Consider the following 22,273-nt stretch of genomic DNA (forward strand, 5'->3'; position numbering starts at 1 on the left):
ACACAGATGGGGGGCTGCACACAGATGGGGGCTGCACATGGATGGGGGCACACACAGATGGGGGCTGCACACAGACAAGGGGCTTCACACAGACGGGGGGCTGTACATGGATGGGGGCTGCACATGGATGGGGGCTGCACATGGATGGGGGCTGTACATGGATGGGGGCTGCACATGGATGGGGGGCCTCACACGGATGAGGGCTGCACATGGATGGGGGGCCTCACACGGATGAGGGCTGCACATGGATGGGGGCACACACAGATGGGGGGCTGCACACAGACAAGGGGCTTCACACAGACGGGGGGCTGTACATGGATGGGGGCTGTACATGGATGGGGGCTGTACATGGATGGGGGGCTGTACATGGATGGGGGCTGCACATGGATGGGGGCTGTACATGGATGGGGGCTGCACATGGATGGGGGGCTGCACATGGATGGGGGGCCTCACACGGATGAGGGCTGCACATGGATGGGGGCACACACAGATGGGGGGCTGCACATGGATGGGGGCACACACAGATGGGGGGCTGCACAGAGACAGGGGCCGCACACAGACGGGGGCTTTGCAGTTTGTTCCAAGCCTCCACATTCCTGCACGTGTGGCCATTTCCCCCTCTGCACGCAGGACCACTGGGCTCACCTTGGCGCTGCCACTCCCGGCCCCGAAGGTCCTTCTCTCCCTGAGGTCGGCCCTGGCCGCTCCCGAGCCCAGCGGCCACGCCACACAGGGGGCTCCCCCCTCTCTCCCCCGCTCCCCTCCTCTCGGCCCAGCATTTTCGAGGGGGAAGAGGCGGCCTTGTTGTTACCTGCTGACCAAGGTGGGCACCTGGCCCCCTCCCCCGGGCCGGGGAGAATCGCCTGCCTCTGAGGAACTAGGATGGAGGAGATGCCCCGCCTCCGGGTGAGGGCTGAGGCCAGGCTCACAGAGGCTGCTGGTCAGGGGGACGGGGAGACAGGGAGGCCCAGAGCCGGGACGAAGCCAGTGCAGCCGGTGCCCAGGGCGAGGAGGAGGGACACCTCCCCTTCCAGCCGGCTCCACCCCCCGCAGCTCGGACGCCCGCCCCCCGCATCCCGCGAGCTCCGTCACCCCCAGAAGTACGCCCTGGTCCTGGTCAGGTTGTACAGTGGTTAGACCACTGGCCCTCAGACCGAAGGGCCTCAGGCTCAACTTCGGGTCAAAGGCATGGACCTCGGCTGCAGGTTCAATCCCTGGCCCCGTTTGGGTCGCCAGCGGGAGGCAGCCCATCGATGTGTCTCTCTCACATCAGTGTTTCTCTCTCTGTCTCTCCCTCTCAGAAAAACATTATGGGGAAAATGTCCTCGGGTGAGGATTAACAAAATTAATTAAAATAAAAAAAATAAAACAAAGAAGTACATCCCTGTCGGGGCCACCTCCTGGGCTCTCCTTACCGGCAGCCAAAAATCAGCAGGGGCTGCGTCACTTCCTGCCGCAAATCCCCGGTGAGATAAAAGCCACCATCACGTGCACACGCTGTGTTAACGTCAAATAAAGGTTCCGCCGACGCCCACACGGACTCAGCGTGCCCTCGCCTGTCCCGGCCGGAGAGCCCGCGGTCCCTGAGAACTCGCTGTGTCCCTGCCGTCCACCGGCTTCCAAACCTGACCCGGCCTCATCCACATTCACGCCCGTAACTCGGGGTGCCCTCGCCCGAAGCCGCCGTCCGTCCCAGCTCACCCGGCCTGGCCTCCAGGAGCACCGGCTCCGACGGGTCCGACGGCTTCCCCACGCCGCTGGCGTTGGCCGCCCGCACGCGGAAGACGTAGCTCTGACCCTGGTGCAGGTCACACACCTGGAGGTGGCGGGGAAGACGCCACGAGAACAGAGAAATGGAGGGAACTTGGTTATTTTTCAGTTTGTAAGGAATACGCTTTCTTTTCAAAAAATAAAGAAATGTGTTCCTGCCCGGCTGGCGTGGCTCCGTGGCTGAGCATCGACCCAGGAATCAGGAGGTCAGGGTTCGATTCTTGGTCAGGGCACAGGGCCAGGCTGCAGGCTCGATCCCCAGTGTGGGGCGTGCAGGAGGGAGCGATCCATGATTCTCTCTCATTGATGTTTCTCTCTCTCTCCCCCTCTCCCTTCCTCCCTGAAATCAATAAAATGTATACGCTTTTAAAAGAATCACACTCCTCCGGTTGGAGTCACTGTGTCATCGGCTCACACAGCTGCACAGACTCCCACTCGTGGCCTGACTGCAGGGACACACAGGGTGGCGACAATTTTCTGTTTAATCCTCACCTGAGGGTATGTTTCTAGTGATTTCAGAGCGAGAGAAAGGCGGGGAGAGAGACAGAGAGAGAAACATCAACCTATCGCTTCCTGTTGGCGCCCGACGAGGGATCGAACCCACCACCCCAGGCGTGTGCCTGACCTGGAATGGAAGTCGTGACCTTTTGGGGTACGGGGGGCGGGCGGGGGGAGGAGGATGCTCCGACCAAGGGAGCCACCTGGCAGGGCGATTTGTGACGATTCTGATGCGTCCTCTTTCTTTTCTCTTTGCATAGTTTCAAGCAGAACTGAAATCATACCATCTAGTTTCTAATCTGGTGAGTAGAGTCATTTAACACAATTCTGTGGGGCTAATAGAAGTTTGAAAATGAGTTTTTCCTGTGCACAATGCCCCATCCTTGGGCGCCACCACAATTGGGTCCCCCTCCTGTTACACCCATGTTCGCCATGGGTGCTGTGATCCGCATTGGTGACCACAGTAAGTGTGTATTTGCTAAACTCCCAACAAACTGGCGTAGCTAGACTCGTAGAAGCTGGCTTATTCATTCATATGGTCGACTGCTTTCCGGAAGAGGCTGCCATGCCCGCCACGTGGCCCGGGGTGCCGCCGGGTGCCCAGCGCGGATGTGGCCTGTCTCTGAGGGCGGACACGTCACTTCCTGTCAGTCACACCCCCGAGCCCGCGACCCAAAGAGAACGTCGCAGCCGGGCCGTGAGCCAGGGACGGGTCTCAGGGCGGCTGTCACATGACCCCAGCCACCGGCCAATGGAGGGGCTAAAACAGAGGAATTTGGAGGGAGGACAGAGCACTGTCCCCTCACAATCCTGCCAGATGTGAAACTGTAAAGGTGTGTGCGTGTGTGTGTGTGTGTCTGTACGTGCACACACACTCCCGGTCAGGGCACAGGCCCGGGTTGTGGGCTCGATCCCCAGTGGGGGGCGTGCAGGAGGCAGCCGATCCATGATTCTCTCTCATCACTGATGTTTCTCTCTCCCTCTCCCTTCCTCTCTGACATCAATAAAAAAATATTTTCTTAAAAAGACTTTACTAGCAACCGTGAGCTAAGCACAGTCCCTGCGGGGCTGGGCGGGGAGAGTAATTAATACCCACGCCCCACGGAAGGCAGGGACGGCGCCCGCGCAGACAGTCTGAGGCCTCCGCTACTCAGTGCTGTCGGGTGGCGAGGCCGAGCTCGGGGCAGAAATGGAGCACACGCCACGGTCCCCAGGGCCGCGGCGTCGAGGGTCCCCTCGGCACCCACCGTCCCGGCGTGGGCCTGCCACCGGGACCGACCCTCTACCCCCAGAGGCAGTGGCCGCGAAGGGCACCCCACCTTTAAGTAGCGATGGGCCGTGGGCGCCTCGCTGACGGGGGTCCATTCCTCGGAGCCCTCCTCCTTGTAGTCCACGAAGTAGCCGGACACGGGGCTGCTGCCCGCGTACACGGGTGCTTTCCACAGCAGCACCAGCGAGGTGTCCCTGACCTCACAGAAGGTCAGGTCGTACGCAGGACCTAGAGCAGCGGGGGGTCCGATCAGCGCCCCGCACGCACGCAGGGAGTCGCCTCTCGGCTGCCCTGGGTGTGAGGCAGGTGTGGGGGGGGCGGGGCAGGGGAGGGGAGGTCCAGGAGCTTGACCCCTACCCGGCTCCGGCGCCGTCCAGGCCTCGCACTTGAAGAGCTCGCTGGGGTCCGAGGGCTGCCCGATGCCCACCAGGTTGCTGGCAGCAATTTTGAACTCATAGGACGCGCCTTCGGTCAAGCCCTCCACCTGTGAGATGGTGAGAGTCATTCACACGCGAGTCAAAGCGCCTGCCAGTCCGCTGGTGGCGCGGGCGCCTGTGGATGCACAGAGTGACCGCGAGGCGGGGCCTGCCGGCCCCCTGACTGCCCCCCACTCCCCCATCGCAGCATCAGGCACCTGCGGGGGCCACGCCGGGCCTGGGCACCGGTCCCCGAGGCATCACTACCGGGCTGTTTGCCCCCCACTCACCTGCCTTTCCTCCCCTCACTGCTCCTCAGAAAGAAAGAAAAACATCGGAGACCCTCCCGGCCCCAGAGCCACGGCCCCCGGCCCCCGGCCCCCGGAGCTGTGGTGTGGATCGGGTTTGTCACCGCGCTCTGCCCAGGGTGAAGGGCCGGGCCACCGCGTGCACCCCACGGAGCCCACGAGGCCGACACCCACCGTCAGGAGCCGCTCCTTCACGGGCGCGGCGTTGACCTCGTGCCAGTTCCTGTGCTGGGCCTCGCGCTTGTCCACGAAGTAGCCCAGGACGGGCGCGCCCCCGCTGAACCGCGGCACCTTCCAACCGAGCGTCATGGCGTGGCCGTCGCAGTTCAGGAGCGTGATCCCGTACGGGGGGGACGGGACGGCTGCGGGGACACCGAGAGTCAACACCCCGCGGCCCTGTCTCCGTCCACCCCGCGGCCCTGCGCGCTGGCCCGCTGCCCCTTTCTTGGCGGACCTTGTAACCATCTGTTTTCATCTCTCTTTTCAAAGAAAGTTGGGAAATTCTCTCAGAGCCCAGCCGACGTGGCTCAGTGGATGAGCGCTGACCTACGAACCAGGAGGTCAGGGTTCGGTTCCGGTCAGGGCACGAGCCTGGGTAGCGGGCTCGATCCCTAGTATCGGCATGCGCGGGGCAGCTGATCCATGATTGCCTCTCACCAATAGTGTTTCTATCTCTCCCTCTCCCTTCCTCTCTGAAATCAATAAAAATATATTTAAAAGTTCTCTCATAGGTACTGCTGGCTCCTTCCCAATACGCCTCCCCCTATTCTGACAATACCAGGGGCCGATGGTGTCAGAGTGGCCTTGACACTGAATCAAGACCCTCCCCTGGCGAGGCTGGCCCCTCCCACCGCGAGGACTGGCAGCCACCCCACGGCCAGGGGGGCGCAGGTGAGTCGCCCCCTCCTGCGAGGTCCCAGGAGCTTCAGGCTCGTCCAGCGGGAATGAGGTCGGGGTTCCCGTTTGAGCCCCGGCTGGTGCGGGACCCTCATCTCTAACCAGTGGAGCAGGATGTGTCTCAGCTCCCCCTTCACCCCAAATCTGAGTCACCTGCATCCAGCGCCCTCTGTCACCTGAGACACAGGTGATCTGAGAATGGGCTCTTCTTAGTATAGGGCAGGGGTCCTCAAACTTTTTAAACAGGGGGCCAATTCACTGTCCCTCAGACTGTTGGAGGGCTGGACTATAGTTTAAAAAAAAAAACTATGAACAAATTCCTATGCACACTGCACATATCTTATTTTGAAGTAAAAAAACAAAACGGGAACAAATACAATATTTGTATTTGCATGTGGCCCGCGGGCCATAGTTTGAGGACCCCCTGGTATAGGGTAAGATTTTAAATCATTGATTCTCACCTCATGGGAATGACTTAAAAAGGGAAGGGAGTGTCTGCAAGTGCCCACTAAGGAAAACAGAGATTAGAATGATGACCCCGAGACAAAGGGATAATTGATTTTTGTTGGATTTGCCCACCTACATGTTATTAGAGTTGACATTCTAGAAACATGACCCTCAGAAGAGAAGTCTTCGTTGCTGAAAATGGCAAATCGAGCCGGAGACAAAAATAATTAAATAGCAAAGTGTATTTCTCAGAAATGCAAAGGTCCTACTATGACCCAAACGTGGCCCGTGCAACGTCCTGTCTCAGAAGATCCTGACTGTGTGCAGGCCTGTGCGGAGCTCTGTGGAGCCCACGTGACAGTCACAGATCCTCCTGACTGTGTGCAGGCCTGTGGTGGGATCCGTGGAGCCCATGTGACAGTCATAGACCCTCCTGACTGTGTGCACGCCTGTGGTGGGATCCGTGGAGCCCACGTGGCTGACTGTCACAGAACAGCAGCTCACACACCCGCAGTTCCCGCCCATCCTGCAGTTCGGGACCTGATTGGTCAGTTCCATCACAATAACAATGTTCTAAGGTGACTGGGAACAAAGCCACAAAGTTACATAAACACCTGCAATTCCCGGGGCCATGAATTAAAGTTCCTTACACTGAGGCAGCTCCAAAGGCCACTGATGCTGCCTGACCTCAGCCTTTGACTGAAGAGAGAACCCCGGGCCCACAGCATGTACTTTAATGTGGGCACGTGAATGGGAATGTCTTGGCATGTTGTTAGCATGTGGCTAATCAGCACACAGGCATTTCCGAGGCAGGAGCCCGGGTGAGCGGTTCCCGCAGAACCCCACGTTCTCTGGGGGGCGAATCACGCCACCCTTTCTTGGTGACACTGCACACGGCAGCACACGTGTGTGTCGCGCAGAAGCCCTGGCGCAGGGACACGGAGCAGCGAGCGTGACTTACTGAGCGCGGCCTGGACCTTGATGGCGTCCGACTCCTGAGAGTTCTCGCTGGTCCCCACGGCATTCACCGCTTTCACGCGGAACATGTACTGCTCACCCGTGGTCAGGCCGTGCACCACGAACCTGGGGAAACAGGGGGCGTGGCTGCCGGGCGGGGCCTTTCCCTCCTTCACAAAAACAGGCCGTTTGGGGGTTTGGGAGGGTTTGTTTTATGTTTTAAGTTAGTGATTCTCTCTCATCGTTGATGTTTCTATCTCCCTTCCTCTCTCTGAAATCAATAAAAACATATTATATATTAAAGACCTCAGCACAGGTGCCTTGCCTGTGGTAAGTGCTCAGTACGTGTATAGCTTATCATTTAAATTATAATTTATAATTCACAAAGCATCATGTATCTTATGGAGAAGGCAACACTGTAACCATCTATAATACCCTCCGCCAGAGAACTGTGCTCTGAGACACGCTCCTGGGTTCTAGCCACGGACGGTAAGTAAACTCTGTTATTCTCCTCAATTACATCTCATCTTTTCCTAGCCACAGCTTTCCCAAGTATTTTCGTAAAAAATAAAGAAGTTTGAAAAGAATGACAGCTGGGCCATAATTGGTAACGCGGCCACCGTGGACAGCGTGTCCTGGGGTCGCCTCACTCACTCGGACGCCCCTGCCCGCTCCGTGCGAAGCGAGGGGAAATGGAAGGTGGGAGCGGAGATGGGGGTGCCGGCGCCCCCCACCGCCCCTGTGGGGAGGAGCCAGGCCCCTGGGATTTGTCCCGATGGCTGGCGAGAGAAGAGACGGCCAGTTATGTGAACAGAGCAATTTTAAACATTCAGAAAGTTAAAATGGAAAAATGAAACACCTTTCACATCACGGTTGCTGTTTTAACTCTCCATTCAAGGCAAATCCTAAATGCGGATGAGGTCAGAAAAGAAGGTGCTGGAACTCTTCTTCATCAGCAGGAAAACCACTAAGCCAGGTGCCTAGGAACTAGCTCATCAACTTCAAAACCCCCACCCTGTGTGAACAAGACAGACTCATCCTGCACAATCTTCCCAGAGGTGTGTCTACCATGGGATATGCTGCCTTCAGTGCCCTGAGGCTCCTAGTTCATGTGTACAGACTTCTCAGAGGTGTGTCTACCACGGGATATGCTGCCATCTGTGCCCTGTGGGTCCTAATTCATGTGTACAATCTTCTCAGAGGTGTGTCTACCATGGGATATACTGTCCTCAGTGTCCTGTGGCTCCTAGTTCATGTGTACAATCTTCTCAGAGGTGTGTCTACCACGGGATATGCTGCCCTCGGTGCCCTGTGGCTCCTAGTTCATGTATACAATCTTCTCAGAGGTGTCTACCACGGGATATGCTGCCCTCAGTGCCCTGTGGTTCCTATTTCAGTTTTGTTTCTTGAACTGTCCCCCCAGGCAGTGATCCAGGGCCGCAGGACATCGGGGAGAGGGGCCACACCTGTTGTAGCTGATGGGCTTGTGGTTGCAGGGCTCCCAGACGTTGGATCCCACCATGCAGCAGTCCACGTAGTAGCCGAGTAGGTCCTCTTGGTGTTTCGGCCTGTCCCATTCCACCACGACCGACGTCTTTGTGTCCCGGGATACAAGGACCCGGCCGGGCGCAGAGGGGGTGACTTCACAGGGGAGACGGATTGGTACATGGTCAGTGATATTGGGGTTTCAGAAGACACACCACGACCTTCCAGCCCCTCTGTCCACAGGGCATGGCAGCCCAAGTTTGGGTCTTTAGATAAAATTTGGACGAGGAGGAGGAGGACGAGGGTGGGCGAACCTTCAGAGGGCCCAGGGGTGCCTGCCAGGCATCTCTGTCCTCCCAAGGCCCCACCTGGCCCCACAGAAAAGGGGGTACAATCATGAAATCGCCCGTCCCTCCACCCGGACGACCGAGGGATCTTCCGGTGACACTGTGCTTTGGCTAAGTGGGTCGTAACTGTGTTGGAATGAAAACTGCCAACTGTGAGGCACTCAGTCACAATCCCACCCTGTTCATCTCTGAAGGAACTCAGGCTCAAGTCACGATTCGACTAGGGATCTGCGCCTTGTCTAGCATTGACATCGTCAGAGCGGGAACCTCAATCGTACAGGCAAAACACTCCAGTCCATAGGGACTGGGATTTTCTATAAACGTAATTGTTATTGATTTCAGAGAGGAAGGAAGAGGGAGAGATAGAAACATCAATGATGAGAATCATGGATCGGCTGCCTCTTGCACCCCCCAACCCCCACCCCACTGGTGATGGAGCCACAACCCGGGCATGTGCCTTGACCAGGAATCGAACCGTGACCTCCTGGTTCATAGGTCGACGCTCAACCACTGAGCCACGCCAGCCCGGTGGGACTGGGATTTTCTTAAAGTGACCATTGCCTAAAAGTGTGTGTAACCCATTCATCGTTCAGAAGATGAGACTTCGGAGAAATGCTGAGAACTGATGGAAGCGAGGCCGAGAGAGCTTTCCTCTCTGGTCAAATGAAACGTTCAGGCTGCTTGGGTTACAGCTCCTGTGCGACACTCGTGTCTTCATCCGCACAGTCCCGGGCCCCAATGCCGCCTACTCAGGGCCCGTCCGGAATCCCGGCCGCTCGCGGTACCACTCACCTGTGGTGTCCTGGGCCTGGATGGGGGGCGTGATTTCCGACGGGTCGCTCAGCCCGTGCTTGTTTGCAGACAGAACGCGGAACACGTAGGGCTTCCCCTCCGCGAGGTCAAAGACGGCGTAGCGCGGCGACCTGACCGCCGTCTGGGCATTGACCCGCTGCCAGCTGCCGCTCCCGACCATGGACTGCGGGAGAAGGGGGCTGTGACAGGGCGACCCCCAGCAGCCGCTCCCGACCATGGACTGCGGGAGAAGGGGGCTGTGACAGGGCCGACCCCCAGCGGCCGCTCCCGACCATGGACTGCGGGAGAAGGGGGCTGTGACAGGGCCGACCCCCAGCGGCCACTCCTGACCATGGACTGCGGGAGAAGGGGACTGTGACAGGGCCGACCCCCAGAGGCCACTCCCGACCATGGACTGCGGGAGAAGGGGGTTGTGACAGGGCCGACCCCCAGCGGCCGCCCCCGACCATGGAATGCGGAAGAAGGGGACTGTGACAGGGCCGACCCCCAGCGGCCACTCCTGACCATGGACTGCGGGAGAAGGGGACTGTGACAGGGCCGACCCCCAGCGGCCACTCCTGACCATGGACTGCGGGAGAAGGGGACTGTGACAGGGCCGACCCCCAGAGGCCGCTCCCGACCATGGACTGCGGGAGAAGGGGGCTGTGACAGGGCGACCCCCAGCAGCCGCTCCCCCGACCATGGACTGCGGGGGAAGGGGGCTGTGACAGGGCCGACCCCCAGCGGCCGCTCCTGACCATGGACTGCGGGAGAAGGGGCTGTGACAGGGCCGACCCCCAGTGGGTCAGAGGGAACCGTCCATCTTAGCGACCAAATCATACGGTGGGCTGCCCATCCTCCACCCAGACATGGGGCCCTCGAAACGTCTTTTATGATGTGTGTGGAAAGGGAAGCCGATTTGAGAAGGTAAGAAAGTATTCAAAGCTGAAAATGCTGACCAGTAAAATTCTTACTCGAAAGCGAGCAATCATGTAACATAACTTTGGTTCCACAGACACAGTTACAGCTTCTCCTGATGGCAGAGGCTTTGCCGAGGCGGCCCCCAGCCCAGGGCGGCCCCCGCCACGGAGCAGCTGACACCTGTGCTTCAAGTGCAAGGGCAGGTGATTGTGAAACGGGATGCGCGGCACGTGGAGAGGATGTATGCTTTGTTGGGTATATCTGTGTGTGCATGTGTATCTGTGTGTGCATGTGTGTCAGTGTATCTGTGTCTGTGTGTGCATGTGGATCTGTATGTGCATGTGTATCCATATGTGCATGTGTGTCTGTGTGTGCATGTGTGTCAGTGTATCTGTGTCTGTGTGTGCATGTGGATCTGTATGTGCATGTGTATCCATATGTGCATGTGTGTCTATGTGTGTATCTGTGTGTGCGTGTGCATCTGTGGGTGCATGTGTGTCTGTGGATGCATGTGCGTCTGTGTACATGTGTATCTATGGGTGCATGTGCATCTGTGTGTGCATGTGTGTCTGTGTGTGCATGTGTGTCTGTGTGTGCATGTGCGTCTGTGTATGCATGTGCGTCTGTGTGTGCATGTGCGTCTGTGTGCGCATGTGTGTCTGTGTGCGCATGTGCGTCTGTGTGCGCATGTGCGTCTGTGTATGCATGTGCGTCTGTGTGCGCATGTGCGTCTGTGTGCGCATGTGCGTCTGTGTGTGCATGTGTGTCTGTGTGTGCATGTGTGTCTGTGTGTGCATGTGTGTCTATGCATGTGTGGGTGCATGTGATATGTGTGTTCCAGGGCCACAACATGCCAGCTATTTCTTTCTTTTTGTTGTTGTTTTTGTTGTTGTTTTTCATCTTTACCCAAGGATATTTTTCCCGTTGTTTTTTAGAGAGAGTGTAGGGAGGGAGGGGGAGGGAGAGAAACATCGATGTGAGAGATTCACATCAACTGGCTGCCTCCCCACACGCACCCCAACCAGAGGGGGGACCCCGTCTGCAACCGAGGTACACGCCCTTGACCAGAATCGAACCCACGACCCTTCAGTCCATGGGCGGACATGCCTGGCCAGGGTCACCAGCTGGTTCTCTCTCTGTCCAGAGCTAGACCTGCCTGACCTGCGACCACGGTCGCCATCCAGTGGCCACGCGGCTTCTGAACAAATCACCCTCAGGGCCGGCAGCCTGGAGTTTGGGGGAGACTAAGTCTGGTGCCTCCTGGTCGGTGGGGACTCAGCCTCCTGACGGGGGGGCTCGGGGGGAGGGCGGGCTTACTCATGGAGGGAGGGGGGCCGAGCCTGGCCAGTCCCCGGAGGCCGAGGGGACCTTGCTCACCGCCCGCAGGTGGGCCGGGCAGGAGCTTCCTCCTGTGGCGTGATGGGCTCTGTGGCGGGCACTCGGTGGCCGCCGTCTCCAAGGCCCGCCACGTGGGACAGAGCGGCCGCAGCGATGGGTGGTCTCGGGAGGGGAGCCGTACCTTCTCGATGAAGTAGGTCAGGGGCTCCTTGCCCCGGGGGACGGGGGGCTCCCAGCTGAGGACCACATAGGTCCTGCTGACCTCTGAGGTGTGCACGTTGGTGGGCGGCCCCGGGATCTGCACGTCGCCTGGAGGGGAAGACAGCGGTGAGCGCAGGCGAGGCCCGGCCGCCGGGCGGGGCCCACGGAGGAGCCCACGTCGCTGCGGGGAGTGGGCATGCTGAGCGGATTGTTTCGGAGCCGAGGCGGCAGGCCCGGGAAAGACCACACATTCCTGCTCTGCCCTGAACCAGCTCCCAGGAAAGGAACTAGCCAGTGGCCGGGGTTCCTGCTGGGCATGGGGGTGGGGGATCGGCTACCAGGAACCACCGCAGCCCGGGCTGCCCTGGGGCGTGGTTTGGAGATGGGACGGCCGCCAAGCACCATTCCGTTCGGGGGGCAAATAGGAAAGCCAACCAGTGCACTCCCCCAAGGGGGCCTCTGGGGACGCGGTGGGACCGAGGCCATCGGGAGGGGAGCTCAAAGTGCATCTCCTTAGGCGGCGGCTCCATGTTAACGAACTATTTTTACTTTAAATGTTCACACTTTGTCCTCTGATTATGGGCCCGACTAAAATCTTTGGATTTCGGACCAATAACGCGAGCCCCTCCTTCTCGGCGAGTCGCCCTTCCTGGACGGCTGCGGGAGGAGATGGAGAAGCACTCACAGAATCTAACAGGGACGTGATGGGAGGGGTGAGGCCAGTCCGTTTAGTGAAATAGTAGAAGTGAAACTGCTGCCCAATGCTGAGCACTCGCCCAGGAACGGGTGGTGTGAGAAGGAATCAGCTCCCGCCAGTCCTCAAGCCTCGGGGCCGGTTTGGTTGCTTCTCTCCTTATCCCCAAAGGAATGCGCCCTGGACCCCACATAACACAACAGTGTCCACGATCGGCCACATGGGACGCCTAGACTCACTCCCGCGTTCTCTCTTGTGTTGTTTTCAGCTTCTCCAGGCCTCAAGCCTGCAGGTCTGACCACGGGTGTTCCATTTACTGTGAGGGTGTCCCTGTCACCAGCTGCTTCCCCTCTCTCTCCTGCCTCTATTACAACCCAGTCCCGGGGGGTGAGAGCGACTTACCCTCCAGGTCATCCTGATAGATCACAATTTCTTTATCTTCCCCCAAACGGACGGCTGCAGAGAGAAAGGTTGATGCTAAATTTGACATCCAAGGGTCTCTTTAAAAAGCACTATTTTGCCCGCCTGGTGTGGCTCAGAGGTTGAGCATCAAGACCCATGAACCAGGAGGCCATGGTTTGATTCCCAGTCAGGGCATGTGCCCGGGTTGCGGGATTCATCACCAGAAGGGGGCATGCAGGAGGCAGCTGATCAATGATTCTCTCCCATCACTGATGTTTCTCTCTCTTTCCCTCTCCCTTCATCTCTGAAATCAATAAAAAATATTTAAAAAGCACCATTTCTGCCCTAACCGGCTTGGCTCAGTGGATAGAGCATTGGCCTCTGGACTGAAGGGTCGCAAGTTTGATTCTGATCAAGGGCATGTACCTTGGTTGTGGGCACATCCCCAGTAGTGGGTGTGCAGGAGGCAGCTGACTGATGTTTCTCTCTCATCGATGTTTCTAACTCTCTGTCCTTCTCCCTTCCTCTCTGTAAAAAATCAATAGGATATATTTTAAAATATATTTCATTGATTTTTTTTTTAAGAGAGTGTAGGGAGGGAGGGGGAGGGAGAAAAACATCGATGTGAGAGATTCACATCGACTGGTTGCCTCCCCACACGCAAAAAAACCGGTTTCGGCAATAGGATATATTTTAGAAAGCACCATTTCCCTCGTTGCCTATGAGGCACGAATCGCCTTTGCTCCATGGTGACAGCGTGTTCCCTGCCCTGAGGTCATCAGAGCTGCTTCTGTGCAAATGGTCTGGACGATGTTCGGTGCTTCTCCGCTCTTTGCAGTGGGCACGAGCGGCCATGCAGGTAAGGGACATGCAGGGGCTCCCTTAAGAGCATAACTGAGGGTCCCATCCCACTGGGGAACCTGCATCGTGTGGAATTAAAATTCCAAAATAGAGTGGCTCGGTTTCCACACCTGGCTCCTGGTGTGCTGGAACTATACCCTCAGTGGGCTTGGCAAAGCCTAATTCTGCGCCCAAGTAACTGGATTCCAGTGGAGGGCGGCAGGAAGGTGCACTGAGGTATAAACCACGGCCCGGCTCCCCGCTGCTCCAGGGCATTCACGGGAGACCATGGGACACCATGGGAGACCACGGGTCTCTCTGGCCCTCCCCACCCATGAGCATGTCCTCGAGGCCCGGACACCAACGGGGATAGGGAGAAAGGAAGAATCACACAACACAGCCCCATGTGCTCCAGTCCTAGCCGGACCCTGACATCTTAGGGACCCTGACCTCTTAGGGACCCTGACATCTTAGGGACGCTGACATCTTAGGGACCCTGACCTCTTAGGGACTCACCTTGTAACCTGGTGAGGTCAGCAGGGTCCAGGGCAGCCACAGCCTCCGAGGCTCGGGACGGCCGGCTGACGCCGGCGCTGTTGATCGCCCTGACGCGGAACTCGTACGACCGCCCTTCCAGCAGCCCCGTCACGGGGTACTTGCAGATTTTTACGGGGGAGTCATTGCACTGAACCCAATTGTTCGTTCCCACCTCGCACCTTCAAAGAAAAAAGAGTCAAGAGTAACAACGACATCAGCGTAATGAATCTATGGGAGTGTACACCTACTGAGACATATATACTCTACTGGAGGCCCGGTACATGGATTCGTGCACTGGTGGGGTCCCTCGGCCTGGCCTGCACCCTCTCACAATCCAGGACCCCTCGGGGGATGTCGGAGAGCCAGTTTCAGCCAGATCCTCGCAGGCCAGGCCTAGGACCCCACTGGTGCACAAATCCATGCATCAGGCCTCTAGTATGCATACAAGATCTTTGGTTAATTGCACCTCCCCCAGTCCCCTCCCCCCTTCCTCTGAGATTCTTCAGTCTGTTCCATGTTTCCATGCCTGTGAGTTGAGTGTCTGCCCCCTGGTGGTCAGTGCACATCACAGCTACCGGTGGAATGGTTGAACTGTTGCTTAGGCTTTTATACATATAGATAACAATTATAACAGGCAAAGATCTCACATGGGCAAAATGGATGCCATCAAAATATCGATTTACACAAACAGCACAAATAAATGTTAAAAGACAGCTAGTTAGGAGATACCGCGTATATTCCCGAGCCTCTGTAACGTACAGGCTTGGATCAATTCCTGACTCCTGGGGAAATTGTCTCAGATCTCAGACCCATCCTCCCTCGCTAGCTCTTGAACAACTCACGTCACAAACTCTCAGGTGCCCTCAGCTCCCTGGCCCATCTGCTGCCCAGGCTGCGGAGGGGGAACAGCCCTGTGCCCCGCGGCCCAAAGTGGGGGGCTGACGACCGAGCCCAGAGGGGTCTCCCTGAGCTGGCTCCCTGTCCCTTCAGGAACAGTGAGGCTTCTCGTGTGGAATTTGGAAGTCTCCCGAAAACATCGTCCTACCCTGGCCGGTGTTCCCAGTGGTTAGAGCGTGGCCCATGCACCAAAGGGTTGCAGATCTGATTCCCTGTCAAGGACACTTACCTGGGTTACGGGTTCAATACTATGCCCGTGTCAGGGCATGTGGGGAAGCAATCAATCAATGTTTCTCTCTCACATCAATGTTTCTTTCTCTCTCTCTCTCTCTCTCTCTCTCTCTCCTCCCCCTCCCTCCCACTGTTTCTAAAATATCAGTGAAAACATATCCTCAGGTGAAGATCAACCAAAAATAAAAGAAAACACTAAGTCCCGAGCAGAAACCTGGACGTGATCGCCCTCCGTTCCCGGAGGCGGGGAAACTAGTATTCAAGCGCCAACACGTCTCGTCGGATTTCCCGGGAGAAATGAAGTTGAAAAACCAGCCTTTGGAGCAGCTCAGTGTCAGGGCTGCATCTTCATTTCAAAAGGAATCATCTCTCTTGTCCCTAATTAGGCAGCATCTTCGATGAAAGTCCTCTGACCCACAGGTGCTAACCTGCTGCAGCCGAGTTCTGTGTTTTTATCGGGTTTGGTTTTTTTTACATGTTTTTACTCATTTCAGAGAGAGGGAAATGCTGTGGCTCAGGGGCTGAGCATCGACCTATGAACCAGGAGGTCACGGTTCAATTCCCAGTCAGGGCACAGGCCCGGGTTGTGGGCTCGATCCCCAGTAGGGGGCGTGCAGGAGGCAGCCGATCCATGAGTCTCTCTCCTCATTGATGTTTCTCTCTCTCTCCCTCTCCCTTCCTCCCTGAAATCAATTTTAAAAATATATTTAAAGAATGGTGTGGTGAGCCGAGTATAGGAAATATGATCCAAATATCTTGTCTGTGTATTTCATGGAACATTTCAGGAACACTCCCGCCCTGTAAGAACGCAACGGACACGCACCGGTCGATGAAGTAGCCGATGACGGCGCCCTCGGAGGTCGTGTTGGGTGGCTTCCAGGTGACAATGACGTAGTCTCGGTTGGCATCATGGCACCGCACGTCCACGGGCGCACCCGGAGCCCCTGTGACCAGCGGGTCCGCATCTGTTGGGGGGAAGGGCAGAGGAGCGGTGACCTGTGATGAGAGTCCGTGGCGGGGACATTCTAAAGCCTGTTGAGCCCGGCCAGTGTGGCTCAGTGGCTGAAGGTCGACCTATGAGCCAGGAGGTCACAGTTTGGTTCCTGGTCAGGGCACAGGCCCAGGTTGCGGGCTCCATCCCCAGTGGGGGGCGTGCAGGAGACAGCCAGTCAATGATTCTTTCTCATCACTGATGTTTCTCTCTCTCCCTCTCTCTTCCTGTCTGAAACCAATAAAAACATAATAAAAAGAGAATAAAAAAGCCCGAGGACAACTTCTTCAAACTCAGACGCCCAGCTGCCCGACGGGGCCCCTGTGTAACCCTCACACCCAGTGGCTGAGCGTCGCTGACTGTGACGGATGGGGGACAGGCCATGTCTACACACTTAGGCATTAACACAGCTCCTTCTGTCTGTCCTCTGTAACGTGCTCAACTCTGTGAGTTTTCGTAACTGGATCCAGAGCGGAGGTCGCTGCCCCTGGAAGGCACGCTGTCACACGATGTCTTGCTGTCAAAATTCAGGGGACAGCCCGGGCCGGCGTGGCTCAGTGGTTAGAGCATCAGGTTCGCTTCCCATCAAGGGCACATATCTGGGTTGCAGGTTCTATCCCCAACCCCAGGCGGGTTGTATGTGGGAAGCAACCAGTCAATGGGTCTCCCTCACATTAATATTTCTCTGTACCTCCTCCCCCTCCCTTCCACTCTCTCTAAAAAGCAATGGGGAAAACATCCTTGGGTGAGGATTAAAGAAAAAAAATGGCCCTGGCCAGTTTGGCTCAGTGGTTAGAGCGTCGGTCTGCGGACCCAGGGGTCCCGGGTTCGATTCTAGTCAAGGGCACGTACCTCGGTTTGCAGGCTCCTCCCCAGCCCGGGCCCTGGTCAGGGCTTGTGCAAGAGGCAACCAATCGATGTGTTTCTCTCACATCGATGTTTCTCTCTGTCTTTCCCTCTCGCTTCCACTCTCTCTAAAAACACAAAAACAAAAAAAAGGAAAAAAATTTCACGGAAGAAACAATAGCAACAATGTGGCCTTTTAGCACCTGGGAAACGGGAGGGTGGATGCTTTGACATTTCAAAGTCCTTAGAAAATACGAAACTTGGAGTTGTTTGCAGCAAGTTATGAGCCAGTGTTTGGTCCGCCGGCCCTCGGCTCGATCATCCGCTCAATCATCCCCCTGGTGGTGACCACCGTGCAGGGGGGCCGCTCCGAAGCTGAACGAGGCGGCGCGGGACCCACAGAGCCGCCCAGACCTCGGTGCTGAGTCCACTTCCTCGTCTAAAACCCGAGCCCGTCGGAACCTCGGCTGCGACCGCCCTGAGCGGCACGGGACCTGCTCCGTCCCCAGCGACTAGAAGCTGAGGGCTTCTTGACACTTGACACGGAGTCGACTATTTCACCCCCCTGCAAAGCTCGGGAAGCCAGGGGACAGTGGACCATCGCCCCGCCCTGCCCGCCGGCCTGCATCTCCCTGAGGGTCCCCCCTCCCCCCGCGGGCCCCCGGATCGCCCAGGGCAGGAGCCCACCGACCTCGGACGAACAGGAAGGCGCGGTGCTCGCTGACGCCGCCGCGGGACACGATCCTGAGGGTATAGAGGCCCTCGTCGTCCTTGCTCAGCTGGCTGAAGGACAGCGCGGCCTGGCCTTCCCCGAAGAACATCTGTGTCCACGGGGACTCCTTCAGGAGCACGTCTGCGAAGGCAGGGGGGGGGTCAGCACTGGAGCGCTCGCACCTGGGCCCGCGCGCCCGCCGTGCCCCGTGGGACGGTCCCCTGGGCTCCACGACCTGAGAGCCGCGTTCGCAAAGAGCCCACCAGAAAGCGAGGCACCGACGGGGAAGCAGTGGCCGCCGCACGGGCAACGGTCCACCCAGGCGAGAAAAGCGAGTCCCACATCACGTGGTTTCCCAGCCCTGGCCCGTGTGGCTCCGTGGATAGCGCGCCGGCCCGTGGACTGAAGGGTCTCGGGTTCGATTCCATACACGGGCACCTGCCTGGGCTGCAGGCTCCATCCCCGGCCCCGGTCAGGGTGCATGTGGGAAGCAACCAATCATCTGTCTCTCTCACATCCATGTTTCTCGGTCTCTCCCCCTCCCTTCCACTCTCTCTAAACATCAGTGGGAAACTATCATCGGCTGAGGATGAACCGCGTGGAGGGAGGCGCCCAGGCGGCAGCCGCCCTCACTCACCGTCCCGGTACCACTCGGCGCGCGGCTGCACCCGCTTCAGGTCCGGCGTCACCAGCAGCGTGCACTTCAGAGTGACCGTCTCGCCTTCTCTCCGGAAGGTGACCCCGAACTTCTCCAGAAACTGGACGTCGAAGTGCGTGTACGGGACCACGGACGGCAGGGGCACTGCGGAGGGAAAGGGACAGTCGGGGCAGGGCTCACGGGCTCGGCACGGGGACACACGCGGCCCTTCGCCTGTGACACGGCTGGCGCGGCCAAGGGGAGCACGTGGCCGTGGGTGACGGGCGGCGGGAGGCGGAGGCGCAGGTGTGTCCACGCGTGGGCCTCGCCCGTGACCGTCCAGGCAGGCCTGGCGCCGCTCAGGGTCTGGGTCCGCTGCCCCTCACCAGTGCGCCCGGGGCCCGGGCCTTGCGGAAAGAGGAAAACTATCCTTAGACGCAAAAGGCGGCCACGGTCTGCCGGTCAAGGGTTTGGATTCAGGCTTTTTCCCGATTGAAAGTGCCACGTCTCTCCACAGGACGGTAGCGGAGCACGTGCCAGCAGACGATGCAGCTTGGAGAACTTTTCGAACTTTAAAAAATCTGACCTTTAGAAAATAATTTTTTAGCCCGGCCGGCGTGGCTCAGTGGTTGAGCGTCAACCCATGAACCAGGAGGCCACGGTTTGATTCCCGGTCGGGGCACAGGCCCTGGTTGCAGGCTCGATCCCAGTGTGGGGCGTGCAGGAGGCGGCCGATCCATGATTCTCTCTCATCATGGATGTTTCTATCTCTCTCTCCCTCTCCCTTCCTCTCTGAAATCAGTAAAAATATATACAGTAAAAAAATAAATAAAAGAATTTTTAAACCATGTGCTATGTCAGTATATATTTTTCTGCCCAAAAGGGGAAAAAAGTCGACTTACAGCCAATCGGGAGCCCCATGGAGCGGATCGGCTCCTCTTCCCCTCGGAACCCTGAAAGGCAACGGGGTGATGGGTGATGGGCAGGGCGAGCCCGAGGGCGTGAGGCGTGCCCCCCTTACTCTCCCCCGTCCCCGGTGCTCACTCACGTTTCACCACCACGGCCGCGTTGGTGGACGCCTGCCCGTGCACGTTCGTGGCCACCGCGGAATAGGTGGCGGTGTCGTCAAAGTTTGCCCTTGGAGAGAAAAAGCCAGACTGTCAGCTGTTCCATAAGAGCAAGTGACCTGCCTCTGAACACAGCGTCCTTGAAAGCAGCTACCTGGCCTCGGTCCTTTGTTCGTGAAAGACGTGCCTAAGAACCACGCCAGCTCTGTCCCGGGCCCCGGTGTTCAGTACAGACCCAGCAAGGTCCGGGCCCGACTTCATAACAAACGAGAGGCCCGGTGCACGAAATTCGTGCAGGGGTAGGGTCCCTGGGCCTGGGCGGCGATCAGGGACAATCAGGTTCCCCCGCCTCCCTGCCTCCCCCTTCCTTCACTCCCTCGGTGCCTTGCCACTACTGCCGCTGGCCACTCCTGGTGGTCAGCACATGTCATAGTGAGCGATCAAACTCCCGGTCTCCTGGTCAAACTCCCAAGGGGACAATTTGCATATTAGCCTTTTATTATATAGGACCAACAGTACGTATTGCTTCTGTTAACCCTCACCCGAAGATATTTCTTCCATTTATTTGCAGAGAGAGTGGAAGAGAGAGACAGAGAAATATGGATGTGAGAGAGACACAGTGATTGGTTGCCTCCTACATGCACCCTGGCCATGGCCAGGGATGGAGCCTGCAACCGAGGTACGTGCCCTTGACCAGAATCAAACCAGGAATCCTTCAGTCCGCCGGCCGACGCCCTAACCACTGAGCGAGCTGGCCAGGGCTAAACAGTATGTTTTTTAAGCTGCTCGAATACACCTACTGAGTACCTCACTTCACTCGGGGGACTTTGGTGATTAAATAAAACCATGCATTTGAAAATGCTCTGCAACTTTAACGTGTTTTTGTTTGTTTGTTTGTGTTAATCCTCACCTGAGGACACTTGTCCATTAATTTTTAGGGAGGCTGGCAGAGAGAGGGAGAGACAGAGAGGAACATCCATGTGGGAAAAACAGACCGATTGGTTGCCTCCTGCACACGCCAGACCAGGGCCCGGGCCGGGGAGGAGCCTGCAACCAAGGTACGTGCGCTTGCCCGGAATCGAACCCGGGACCCTTTGGTCTGCAGGCCGACGCTCTATCCACTGAGCTGCACAGGCCGGGGCTGTATGTTTCTTGCCTGTTCTTCACTGAAAAGCATCCACTGAATTCCCTCTCCCCCGTGGCCTCCACACCCCCGCGGTACAGGGTCCCGGAGCTCTGAGAACCGGGACCCATTGCTCCGGTGCCAGCGCCCCCCTCCCCCGCGGGTGAGCGAGGGGAGGGCCGTGAGGTGAGAGAGCTGCTTGCAGGGAGCCAGGAGGAGCCCTGCCAACCCCCGCCCCAGTTCCTCCGGGGATTTAACCTTCTTTTCACCTGACTCGGCATGACGAGGGGAGAGGCCCTAGCACTCAGCGCTGTGAGCTCCCCAATTAGCGCCTGGGCTGAGGAGGACCAGCTGGGGCGCAGCAGCTGGAGAGCCGGGCCTCCCCCGCCTGCCGCGGGGCCTCTATGCCGCCCCTGCTCCCGGGCCCTCAGCTCCCGCCGGCTCCTGCACAGACCACAGCCCCCCAAACCTGCTGCCCCCCCAGGGCAGGGGCTGCTGGGACAGCAAGCAGGAGGCTCTGGTAACTGTTGTGCAGGGCGTGACCTCTCTCGGCCGAGGTCATGGGCGGTTATAAATAAACGCACCTGCGCGGAGGGGAGCCCCCACCCTCGGACTGCGGTGCAGGGGGGGCTGCCGAGTGGGTGGGGAGCGGGAAGGGCCGGGCGGACGTTGAGGACACTTTGTTTAACTAAGCACCTTGCCCTGGGGTGACGTGGGGATGGGGTGACGAGGGGACGGGGGTGACGTGGGGACGGGGGTGACGAGGGGATGGGGTGACGTGGGGATGGGGTGACGTGGGGATGGGGGGTGATGTGGGGACGTGGGGACGGGGGGACGTGGGGATGGGGGTGACGTGGGGATGGGGGTGGTGTGGGGATGGGGGGGTGATGTGGGGACGGGGTGACGTGGGGACGGGGGGTGATGTGGGGACGGGGGTGACGTGGGGATGGGGGGTGATGTGGGGATGGGGGTGACGTGGGGACGGGGGGACGTGGGGACAGGGTGACGTGGGGACGGGGGTGACGTGGGGACGGGGGGACGTGGGGATGGGGGGGTGATGTGGGGATGGGGTGATGTGGGGACGGGGGTGACGTGGGGATGGGGGTGACGTGGGGACGGGGGTGACGTGGGGACGGGGGGTGATGTGGGGATGGGGGGTGATGTGGGGACGGGGTGATGTGGGGACGGGGGTGACGTGGGGACGGGGTGACGTGGGGATGGGGGGACGTGGAGATGGGGGGACGTGGAGATGGGGGGACGGGGGGGATGGGGAATGGGGTGACATGGGGATGGGGTGACGTGGAGATGGGGGGACATGGAGATGGGGGGACGTGGGGACGGGGGGACGTGGGGACGGGGGTGCTGCCACATGCCTCCCGTGCTGTGGGGCCTGCACTTCCCCCCTCCAAGGCCCCCCAGCCTCAGCGCCGCGTGGAGAAGTGCAGGCTGGCGGTGACAGCTGCGGGTCATGTTCCCTGCTGGACGGGCTCCCAGGACAGGCAGGGGCCGGACAGGCTCCCAAGGGGCCCCGGGCCCCCGGAGTCCCCGTGTGCAGCCCCGATCCCTCCGTGGACAGAGCACTGACATCTGGGCCCCGGAAAGGAGGCAGACACGGGTGTACGTGGCCCGGACTCCCTCCTGCTCCTCAG

The 22,273-nt window shown here is 58.5% G+C and overlaps 1 protein-coding gene across 2 annotated transcripts in view; it reads right to left on the minus strand.

Annotated features, from left to right (window-relative positions):
* MYOM2 (myomesin 2) overlaps positions 1-22,273 on the minus strand; it is a 61,499-nt gene that overhangs the window by 16,151 nt on the left and 23,075 nt on the right. For both annotated transcript variants that reach the window (XM_070408076.1, XM_070408077.1), the window contains exons 7-21: positions 19,483-19,571; positions 19,337-19,387; positions 18,435-18,599; positions 17,777-17,938; positions 16,072-16,213; positions 14,100-14,299; positions 12,744-12,797; positions 11,628-11,755; positions 9,188-9,371; positions 8,030-8,204; positions 6,568-6,689; positions 4,437-4,624; positions 3,896-4,022; positions 3,588-3,766; positions 1,702-1,816 (exon numbers count right to left, since the gene is read on the minus strand). In XM_070408076.1, the coding sequence (XP_070264177.1) occupies positions 1,702-1,816; positions 3,588-3,766; positions 3,896-4,022; positions 4,437-4,624; positions 6,568-6,689; positions 8,030-8,204; positions 9,188-9,371; positions 11,628-11,755; positions 12,744-12,797; positions 14,100-14,299; positions 16,072-16,213; positions 17,777-17,938; positions 18,435-18,599; positions 19,337-19,387; positions 19,483-19,571 (2,081 nt within the window). The remainder of the gene's footprint in view (positions 1-1,701; positions 1,817-3,587; positions 3,767-3,895; positions 4,023-4,436; positions 4,625-6,567; positions 6,690-8,029; positions 8,205-9,187; positions 9,372-11,627; positions 11,756-12,743; positions 12,798-14,099; positions 14,300-16,071; positions 16,214-17,776; positions 17,939-18,434; positions 18,600-19,336; positions 19,388-19,482; positions 19,572-22,273) is intronic.

This window comes from Myotis yumanensis, unplaced genomic scaffold, assembly GCF_028538775.1.
Source record: "Myotis yumanensis isolate MYYU_CA2020_CCGP unplaced genomic scaffold, mMyoYum1.0.hap1 SCAF_3, whole genome shotgun sequence".
Taxonomy (NCBI): Eukaryota; Metazoa; Chordata; class Mammalia; order Chiroptera; family Vespertilionidae; genus Myotis; species Myotis yumanensis.